An 11437-nucleotide genomic window follows, 5' to 3' on the forward strand; every position below is an offset into this window, starting at 1 on the left:
CCCCCTTGGGTTGTGCCGTGGCAGAGCTCTTTGTGGGCTATACTCAGCCTTGTCTCAGGATGGTAAGTTGGTGGTTGAAGATATCCCTCTAGTGGTGTGGGGGCTGTGCTTAGGCAAAGTGGGTGGGATTATATCCTGCCCGTCGGACGGGGCCACAGTGTCTCCTGACCCCTCCAGTAGTTATGCTGCAGTAGTTTGTGTGTCGGGGGGCTAGGGTCAGTTTGTTATATCTGGAGTATTTCTCCTATCTTATCCAGTGTCCAGTTGAATTTAAGTACGTTCTCTCTAATTTTCTGTACAGCACTTTGTGACACCAGCTGATGTAAGAAGGGCTTCATAAATACATTTAATTGATTGGACAATACTTGTATACTGTGGTTAACTTTAATAAACTGTTCTTTAAAACATACATTTTCTTTAGTATTTCTTAGAAAAGATACAACAGGAGGGAATCTGATTGAGGCTAATTGGTCTTCAACTCACAGCTCAGACACTTAATTCAAGATAAATTAGTTAGCTCCGAGTTAAGATCTAACCTGTCCCAGATCAGGTTAAGGATTCGTTGCTATAGATATTTACCTGACTCCAACTGAGCCACTTTCATGGTACCGGTTATCCAAAGTTAAACTCAACCAAAGTTACCTGCTAACTCCTAACTCTTCAAACTACAACCATACTTTAGGGCTCTGAATATTGGTCCAAGAAAAAGTGAGCGTGTGCTGCCGACACACTCCAGTGAGTGTGTGGGTGTTTTCCTGTACATGCAGCGGTCAGTCAGTCGGTCCACAAACAGAAGCAAATAACGTTAATTAGGCTTGCCATTTGAGTCCAATTTGTTGACCACTGAAATTGGCTTGTCGATTTTAATTCTGGCTCTTTGAATGCCTATTTTTATATGTTTACATACCCTTTTTATATGTAATATTAACATATGACTGCATTGAGTATGAATTGTTGTGTTATAATTGCCCAGCCCAAATCAATAGCACTTCCAGGTAAAACTACACATCAAGTGAAACACTGTCAAACTTTAGTCTGTTTAAGGTGGGAAAGGATGGTATGATAAGGACATAATGACTTCTGGGTAGGTAGGATATCAAATGTAAAAAATAAAACATGACATTAAAAAAATTTAAACTCCCTCACCACACTGTCTTGCAAATTGTGATAGTTATCCAAAGTAACTGACAAGCCAGGCTTTATCGTAAGCAATAGAAAGGCAAAACAATTAAGACAGTTTCAGACACCGACTGTATAATGCCAACGAGATGAGATAGCTTTGTGACAGCACTGCCAGTGAGGAGGAAGAAAAAGACAGTGGGAGAAAGCATTGAAGAGAAAGTTCAATTTACATTTCGACCCATTTATGAATATGGAAAAATTTAAATAAAGCCATTGAATGAATTATTGAATGTTCTATTGTATAGAATATGGTACAGTATATACAGTGACTCTACAGCCCCTTACAAACCAGAATTAAAACCACATTCAATTATATCATTTACACAACCTAGGCTACCCAACATTGAGAAAATACATTGTTACATATTTAATGAATTCAGTTTTATTTTCTACCACTGATCACATTTGACAACCAACCAGGTGCCAGGTGTAAAACAAGTAAGAATAGTTGTGGTTACATGCAGTGCCTTCGGAAAGTATTCAGACTCCTTGACTTTTTCCACATTGTTACAGCCTTAATCTAAAATGAAAAAAAAAAAAATAATCCTCAATCGATACACAGTACCCCACAATGACAAACAAAAACAGGTTTACAATGGTTTGCAAATGTAGTACAAATAAAAAAAATGCATTATTTACATAAGTATTCAGACCCTTCTATAGAAGGTCTCATGTCAGAGCAAAAACCAAGCCATGAGGTCGAAGGAATTGTCCGTAGAGCTCCGAGACAGGATTGTGTCGAGGCACAGATCTGGAGAATACCAAAAACACAGTTGCCTAAATTATTCTTAAATAGAATTTTGGAACCACCAAACACTCTTCCTAGAGCTGGCCGCCAGGCCAAACTGAGCAATCGGGGGAGAAGGGCCTTGGTCAGGGAGGTGCCCAAGAACCTGATGGTCACTTAGAGCTCTAGAGTTCCTCTGTAGATATGGGAGAATCTTCCAGAAGGACAACCATCTCTGCAGCACTCCACCAATCAAGACTTTATGGTGGAGTGGCCAGACGGAAGACACTCAGTAAAAAAGGCACGTGACAGCCCGTTTGGAGTTTGCCAAAATGCACCTAAAGACACTCAGATCATGAGACAAGATTCTCTGGTCTGATGAAACCAAGACTGAACTTTGGCCTGACCGCCAAGCATCACAGCTGGAGGAAACCTGGCACCATCGGTACGGTGAAGTATGGTGGCGGCAGCACAATGCTGTGGGGCTGTTTTTCAGCAGCAGGGACTGGGAGACTAGTCAGGATCGAGGCAAAGAGAACAGAGCAAAGTAATGGAGAGATCCTTGACGAAAACCTGCTCCAGAGCGCTCAGAACCTCACTGGGGCGAAGGTTTACATTCCATCAGGACAACGAATAAGCACAAAGCCAAGACAAGGCAGGAGTGGCTTCAGGACAAGTCTCTGAATGTCCATGAGTGGCCCAGCCAAAGTCCGGACATCTCTGGAGACCTGAAAATAGCTGTGCAGCAATGCTCCCAATCAAACCTGACAGAGCTTGTGAGGATCTTCAGAGAAAAATGGGAAACTCCCCAAATACAGGTGTGCCAAGCTTGTAGCGACATACCCAAGAAGACTTGAAGCTGTAATTGTTGCCAAAGGTGCTTCAACAAAGTACTGAGTAAAGGGTCTGAATACTTATGTAAATGTGATATTTCAATTAATTCTAACTTTGTTTTTTATTAGAAAAAACATCTAATCTAAACCTGTTTTCACTTTGTATTGTATGTATATTGATTTCTTTCCTCAATGTAATACATTTTAGAATAAGGCTGTAACCTAACAAAAAGGTCAAGGTGTCTGAAAACTTTCCAAAAGCACTGTATAAAACAGAACACCGCCCTCAAGCAGAATTCTCGCCCAAACACTTTTCACTTAGATTCATTCTGTATCTAGTCTCCACCAGGACTTCTTTAGAAAACTATGTCAGAAGCAGTAAACTGTTATCCACACTCACACTCCAATGACAGAGAGAATGGCATTTTGATCAATTAAATTTCAGTCCATGCTCAATTGGAATAATTTGTATCCAGAGATCCTTGCCAGAAGCCTGGCAGAAAAAAAAATGTATTACCTGCCTGAAAATACCATTTGAAATGAAATATTGAGAAATCTTGTGGCTGCTGCCAAGAAACCATCTACTTCCAGACAGTGTTTCTCTTGTTAAAGGCCTCCTTCGTGAAGTTCATTGTATTAATTCCATCTTACCACAATGGTTGCTCTCCGCATTTCTCCACCTGGAACTTACAAACTCAACCATACAACACATACAGAAAGCATGTCAGAATATTCAGTAGGCTACAGTTGAAGTCGAAAGTTTACATAAACTAGTTTTAATGACTCAAACCTAAGTGTTTCACCCACTCCACAAATTTCTTGATAACAAACTATAGTTTTGGCAAGTCGGTTAGGATATCTACTTTGTGCATGACACAATTGTTGGAAAAAATTACTTTGATTATTTCACTGCATCACAATTCCAATGGGTCAGAAGTTGACTGTGCCTTTAAACAACTTGGAAAATTTAAGAAAATGATGTCATGGCTTTAGAAGCTTCCGATAGGCTAATTGACATAATTTCAGTAAACTGGAGGTGTACCTGTGGATGTATTTCAAGGCCTACCTTCAAAATCAGTGCCTCTTTGCTTGACATCATGGGAAAATCAAAAGAAATGAGGAAAGACAAATTGTAGGCCACAAGTCTGGTTCATCGTTGGGAGCAATTTCCAAACGCCTGAAGGTAGCACGTTGATCTGTACAAACAATAGTACGCAAGTATAAACACCATGGGACCACGCAGCAGTCATACTGCTCAGGAAGGAGACGCGTTCTGTCTCCTAGAGATGAATGTACTTGTGCGAAAAGTGCAAATCAATCCCAGAACAACAGCAAGGGACCTTGTGAAGATGCTGGAGGAAACAGGTACAAAAGTATCTATATCCACAGTAAAACGAGTCCAATATCAACATAACCTGAAAGGCCGCTCAGCAAGGAAGAAGCCACGGCTCCAAAACCGCCATAAAAAAGCCAGACTACGGTTTGCAACTGCACATGGGGACAAAGATAGTACTTTGTGGAAAAATTAAACAAAAAATGTTGGTCTGATGAAACAAAAATAAAACTGTTTGGCCATAATGACCATCGTTATGTTTGGAGGAAAAAGGGGGAGGCTTGCAAGCCGAAGAACACAATCCCAACCGTGAAGCACGGGGGTGGCAGCATCATGATGTGGGGGTGCTTTGTTGCAAAAGGGACTGGTGCACTTCACAAAATAGATGGCATCATGAGAAGGAAAATGATGTGGATATATTGAAGCAACATCTCAAGACATCAGTCAGGAAGTTAAAGCTTGGTCGCAAATGGGCCTTCAAAATAGACAATGACCACAAGCATACTTCCAAAGTTGTGGCAAAATGGCTTAAGGACAACAAAGTCAAGGTATTGGAGTGGCCATCACAAAACTCTGACCTCAATCCTGTAGAAAATGTGTGGGCAGAACTGAAAAAGGCGTGTGCAAGCAAGGAGGCATACAAACCGGACTCAGTTACACCAGCTTTCAGGAGGAATGGGCCTAAATTCACCCAACTTATTGTGAGAAGCTTGTGGAAGGCTACCCAAAACTTTTGACCCAAGTTAAGCAATTTAAAAAGGCAATTCTACCCAATACTAATTGAGTATGTAAACTTGACCCACTGGAAATGTTATTGAAAAAAATCAAATCACTACTATTATTCTGACATGTCACATTCTTAAAATAAAGTGGTGATCCTAACTGACCTAAGACAATTTTTACTAGGATTAAATGTCAGGAATTGTGAAACTGATTGTTAAATGTATGTAATCTTCCGACTTCAACTGTATATGCTCACCCACACCTCTACAGAAACTATATTATTTAACCCTCAAGACAAAGGAAAACAGTGCAAAAATCACATCTTTGAGGACTGCATCAAACCACAGGTTTTGCTAACACACCCAACTGTGTCCGTTTCTCCCCTCTCAGCCTGTGGATTCGGCAGACAGACAAGGATTGTTCTTCATTCCGAACCAAACTCTCCCTCCTTCCGATTCTTTCCCTTCTCTACCTCTCTCCCTGATTCTATCCCCCCTTTCTGTTCATTAGGCCCTCAGATAGTCTAGCCATCCATCTGCCACAGAATTGCTTTCTCTGACTGTGTGCAGACAATCACCCATTCCATTACTCTGGTGATATCATTTCTCCTCTCCATGCGAGCGCAGAATAGACTGAGATGGACAGTTCTCTTTTGATAAACAGAAAGACGGCCGATAATGAGAAACACCGCCAAGGTCATCTCGTAGAAAAGATGGTGGAGGAAAGAGGGGGGAACTTTGGAACTGGGAAAACGCTCATGGGTGCAAGTTTTATTCCAGAGCAAATAACCCCGACCAGTACTTCTCTATATCAAAGCCAAGGCTCTAGATATAAGCGCTGTTTAGATTTCTTTTCAAATAGCAGTTGAACTGCAGGGCTGCTAGGTCATATAGTGGATCAAAGTCTCTGCAAGCACTGAGAACAGGAAGACCGATGATCATCCTGATTAGAGAGAAGAGAAAAGGTAACCTGCAGAGGTTCTAATAACTGGTTACTTGGCATGTTATTCTGGTGTGCTTTGAGATGTTATTGAATCTGAAATACGCATGGAAAAATACATATGCCAAGATTATGTTCAGAACAATATGCAATGTTGGTGTGGTGCTCATTTGAATTGTGGCAGTAGAAACAAATCTTCATTGAAATATAGTTGTGGAGTTTAATTATCAATCATTCAGTGTGTAGGTGTTGATGTCAATCCTTTCCTATCTGGTGGAATACCTTCCACAGATGTTACCTTGCATTTCTTTTAATGTGGCACCTGTGATGCTTATTTACTCATCCCCAGTCGGCTGATGTGGTTATGTGCTCAGTGGTATTTCTCTGAAGCAATACGGCATTAATATCTCCATTTCATCCCAGAAGCTCAGGCAGCAGACACTGCTGAATTAGACTGTCACAGCAGCAAATGGAGAATGCAATATCAACACTCACTCACAGCTTGCTTGTCTTGCATGAGTGTTCTACAGCGTGACTGAAAGATAACGGAGGGTGAGCGACAGAGGAAAAATGGAAAAGAGGCCACATTCTAGAATATATATAATTACTTTACTGATCACTCGGTGCCAATCGATAATCACAGCGATGTCACCTATCAACAGGGGTGGCCTGTCGAAAGTCAAAGCACACTGCAACGTAAGCATCATCTTGCAAGTGAGGACACACAGTATTTATTACACACACTGAATATGCATTTACAGCCTTATGCATAACATCAGTCTTACAAGGTTCCGGACCAGAAATGTACAATAACTTGGAATCCTACACATTACCGGTCAAAAACCTGCAGTCAATATAGAGGGTTGTGAAAGCTGCCCAGGCCCACCCAGAAACACTGAACAAGAAGTCTTTCTTGTTGATCCATTGTTCAGAAAGTCTGGACTGAGAAGTATTAGTCTAGTGTTGGACAGATACTGAAAGTCCCTTTAGTCAGTGGAGGTGGATGGTTGGTTCCATCAGTAAAGGCTGCTGAGGGGAGGACGGCTCATAATGCCTGGATCGGAGCAAATGGAATGGCATTAAACACATGGAAACCATGCGTTTGATGTATTTGAGAACATTCCACTTAATAAGCTCCAGCCATTACCACAAGCCTCCCCCTCAATTAAGGTGCCACCAACCTCCTGTGGATTCCTTCTAGGTGAGGAGGGTGGTTGGAGCCATGTTGCAGAGGCCTTACTGTGGAGTCACTGGTGCTTGTGTCTCTTCTCCTGGTGTCGTCGGTGTTTCGCCAGGTGCATCTGTCTGCAGTTCCGCCAGCATGTCAGTCAGCTTCATGCCCAACACTGGATCCCTGGTCGCTGACGCCACCTGCAGGTCAATCGGCAAAAGTGCAGCCATTGTTACAAACAGAAGGTCTCATGTTTGTAAGTGATTAGTATATACACTATACAGGACCATTCAAAGGTTGACAGCCCTACTCCTACTTCCAGGGCTTTTCTTTATTTTTGCATTGTAGAATAATAGTGAAGACATCAAAACTATGAAATAACACATATGGATTCATGTAGTAACCCAAAAAATATTTATATTTGAGATTCTTCAAAGTAGCCACGCTTTGCCTTGATAACAGATTTTAACACTCGTGGCATTCTCTCAACAAGCTTCATGAGGTGCATTTCAATTAACAGGTGTTAATTGTTAAAAGTTAATTTGTGGAATGTCTTTCCATAATGTGTTTGAGCCAATCAGTTGTGTTGTGACATGGTATGGGTGTTATACAGAAGATTTGGTCAAATCCATATAAGTCCATATTATGGCAAGAAAAGCTCAAATAAGGAAAGAGAAGTGACAGTCCATCATTACTTTAAGACATGAAAGTCAGTCAATCTGTAAAATTTCAAGAACAATGAAAGTTTCTTCAAGTGCAGTCACAAAAACCATCAAGCGCTATGATGAAACTGGCTCTCATGTGGACCGCCACAGGAAAAGGAAGACCCAGGTTTACCTCTGCTGCAGAGGATACGTTCATTAGAGTTACCAGTCTTAGAAATTGCAGCCCAAATAAATGCTTCAAGTAACAGACTTCAACATCAACTGTTCAGAGACTGCATGAATCAGGCCTTCATGGTCGAATTGCTGCAAAGAAACCACTACTAAAGGACACTAATAATAATAATAATAATAATAATAATAATAATAATAATAATAATAAGAGACTTGCTTGGGCCAAGAAGCAAGAGCAATGGACATTAGACCAGTGGAAATCTATCCTTTGGTCTGATGAATCCAAATTTGAGATTTATGGTTCCAACCGCCGTGTCTTTGTTTGACGTAGAGTAGGTGAACGGATGATCTCCGCATGTGTGGCTCCCACCGTGAACCATTGAGGAGGATGTGTGATGGTTCTTTATTTAGAATTCAAGGCACACTTTATCAGCATGACTACCACAGCATTCTGCAGCAACACACCGTCCCATCTGGTTTGCGCTTAGTGGGACAATCATTTGTTTTTCAACAGGACAATGACCCAACACACCTCCAGGCTGAGTAAGGGCTATTTGACCAAGAAGGAGAGTGATAGAGTGCTGCATCAGACAACCTGGCCTTAAGCCAATTGAGATGGTTTGGGATGAGTTGGACCACAGTGAAAGAAAAGCAGCCAACAAGTGTTTAGCATATGTGGGAACTTCTTCAAGACTGTTGGAAAAGCATTCCAGGTGAAGCTGGTTGAGAGAATGCCAAGCATGTGCAACGCTGTCATCAAGGCAAAGGGTGGCTACTTGGAAGAATCTCAAATACATTGATTTGTTTAACACTTTTTTTGGTTACTACATGATTTCATGTGTGTTATTTCATAGTTTTGATGTCTTCACTATTATTCGACAATGTAGAAAATAGTTTAAAAAATAAAGAAATACCCTTGAACGAGTAGGTGTTTCCAAACTTTTGACAGTTACTGTATATGCAAAAGTGAACACTTCAAATTAGTAGATTCAACTATTTCAGCCACACCTGTTGCTGTATAAAATTGAGCACCAGCCATGTAATCTCCATAGACAAACATTGGCAGTAGAATGGTCTTACTGAAGAGCTCAGTGACTTTCAACGTGGCACCGTCATAGAACGTCACCTTTCCAATAAGTTAGTTCGTCAAATTTCTGCCCTGCTAGAGCTGCCACAATCAACTAAGTGCTGTTATTGTGAAGTGGAAACGTCTAGGAGCAACAACGGCTCAGCTGCGAAGTGGTAGGCCACACAAGCTCATGGAACAGGGCCACCGAGTGCTGAAGCGCGTAAAATTTGTCTGTCCTCAGTTGCAAAACTCCCTACAGAGTTCCAAACTGCCTCTGGAAACAACATCAGCACAACTTAGTCGGGATCTTAATGAAATGGGTTTCCATAGCCGAGCAGCCATACACAAGCCTAAGATCACCATGGGCAATGCCAAGTGTCAGCTGGAGAGGTGTAAAGCTCACCGCCATTGGACTCTGGAGCAGTGGAAACTTTTCTCTGGAGTGATGAATCACGCCTCACCATCTGGCAGACTGACGATGAATATGGGTTTGGTGGATGCCAGAAGAATGTCTACCTGCCCCAATGCATAGTGCCAACTGTACTGGGGCTGTTTTTCATGGTTCGGGCTAGGCCTCTTAGTTCCAGTGAAGGGAAATGTTAACGCTACAGCATACAATGACATTGTAGATGATCGTGTGCTTTCAACTTTGTGGCTACAGTTTGGGAAAGGCCCAATCCTGTTTCAGCATGACAATGCCCCGGTGCACAAAGTGAGATCCATACAGAAATGGTTTGTCGAGATCGGTGTGGAAGAACTTGACTGGACTGCACAGAGCCCTGACCTCAACCCCACCCAACACTTTTGGGATGAATTGGATCACCGACTGCGAGCCAGGCCTAATCGCCCAACATCAGAGCCCATCCTCACTAATGCTCTTGTAGCTGAATGGAAGCAAGTCCCCGCAGCAATGTTCCAACATCTAGTGGAAAACATTTAATACTCCATATTACCGCCCATGATTTTGGAATGAGATGTTCGATGAGTAGGTGTCCACATACTTTTGGTCATGTAGTATGTCTGTCTATAGAGTATTTGGAAAACAGGCAGTCAGCATTAAAATGATTGAGTTGTATCATTTGAACAGTCTACTCACCGCAGGACCACCCCTCCTCCTTAATACTAAGCCCTCAGCAAGGAGAGCTTTCCCAGTCTCCTCAAACAGGGACTGTTTCTCCAGCTCTCCCCAGCTCTCTAACTCTGTATACTTCTCCACAAACCTACACGAAGGAAGAAAAAAAACACTTTATAGAACTGCAGAAGTTAGGCTCCAGCATTGTATGATGAACCTATGATCAATGTGATTCCTTGCCCATACCTTTGGCATGTTGAAACAAAGTTGGATTTGGTGAGATCAAAAGCTCTGGGCCCTGTTCCATACACCTCATAGAATTTCCTGGAACAGAGACCAATGCTGATCAACACATGTATATTTCTAACAGCTTTTGAATGGCAGTAAAAAGCGTAAGGCAACCCGTTTAATTAGCTTACGCTCTGATTTCATCCTCTCTGTAGAAAATGTCAGGCACAGCCTCTTCTTTCTTCCCATAGATCTTGGCCACTGGCCTGACATAAAGTGGGTCTTTCTTGGGTGGAAAGGCCTTGTATACATCATACCAAATGGGCTTGTCAGACTGTTTGACAACTCCAGAACGCATAAGATCTCTGACTCTGAAAATGAAACCAGTGAGTCAGCAGCAAAAATGTAAACAATGGAGCAAATGCATTCTCAATTTCACATGCAAAGAGCTAGACTAGCTAGCTAACGTTAGAATGTATATTATGCGGAACCATAGCCTTGATAGCATGGACTACCAGTTGCTGAAAATACACTCACACCAAATAAATTGTATCTAGCTAACCTTAGCTAGAAAACTCTAAAGGGTCTAGAAAACTAGATAGCATCCTCCAGTAACCTTGAATGACAGAAATTAAGCTGGCTAACGTTAGCTAGCTAGCAACACGACATTTTGACCTACCGCGTGAACACTGTTCCGAATTTTTCAAGTCGACTTCCAGCCATAATGGACTTCAATTTAACTACACTATGCGCGTAAAATGCAGCTAGGTAATTATCCAGTAAACTCAAAGATCATAGTTAGCAAACACCAACTACAGGGCCTCTTTTCACGAGCATGGACGACCACCACTTCCGCAAGTTATTTCTGCAGGGATAATCTGCACTGTAAAAACATGGGGCGCGTTCCAGATCATCTACATTTTAAGCGCTGCAGGCACGGATATTCTTCTTCTATGATACCATGGCGGTCAGCAAACAATCATGTAAATCATGCCGCCACCTACTGTGCTGGAATGTACGCTCAATCATGATCTGCCCAATTCTGAACTACCATGAAAATGAAATAAAAAACATATAAATCCCTACTAACCTTCTACCAGAAACACCAGCCCTGACATTAGGCCCACTTACTACAGGAGCAGCCATGGAAGCTCCATCATTCCACACTGTAGTTACACCAATCTGGCTTACAGCCTCTGCATACGATACATCATGACGAATTAAATATCTCTGAGCCTCTCTAGCCTCTCTCTGTACTTTCCCAGGAAGAAGCTCCTCAAACCTCAGCAGCACTGATAGGCTTTTGCTTCTTTGACCTTCTTGG

The 11437-nt window shown here is 41.9% G+C and overlaps 1 protein-coding gene across 1 annotated transcript; it reads right to left on the bottom strand.

Annotated features, from left to right (window-relative positions):
- Positions 1–6327: 6327 nt before the first annotated feature.
- On the bottom strand, positions 6328–11077 carry LOC110507901 (small ribosomal subunit protein mS23). The gene is made up of 5 exons (XM_021588314.3): positions 10793–11077; positions 10305–10484; positions 10132–10209; positions 9910–10033; positions 6328–7108 (listed from the first exon to the last, which is right to left on the bottom strand). Exons 1-5 carry the CDS (start codon positions 10834–10836, stop codon positions 6974–6976), a joined length of 561 nt encoding a protein of 186 aa, XP_021443989.1. The 5' UTR covers positions 10837–11077; the 3' UTR covers positions 6328–6973.
- Positions 11078–11437: the final 360 nt, after the last annotated feature.

The sequence above is a fragment of the Oncorhynchus mykiss genome, chromosome 27, assembly GCF_057628025.1.
Source record: "Oncorhynchus mykiss isolate SJ-2025 chromosome 27, ASM5762802v1, whole genome shotgun sequence".
Classification (NCBI taxonomy): domain Eukaryota; kingdom Metazoa; phylum Chordata; class Actinopteri; order Salmoniformes; family Salmonidae; genus Oncorhynchus; species Oncorhynchus mykiss.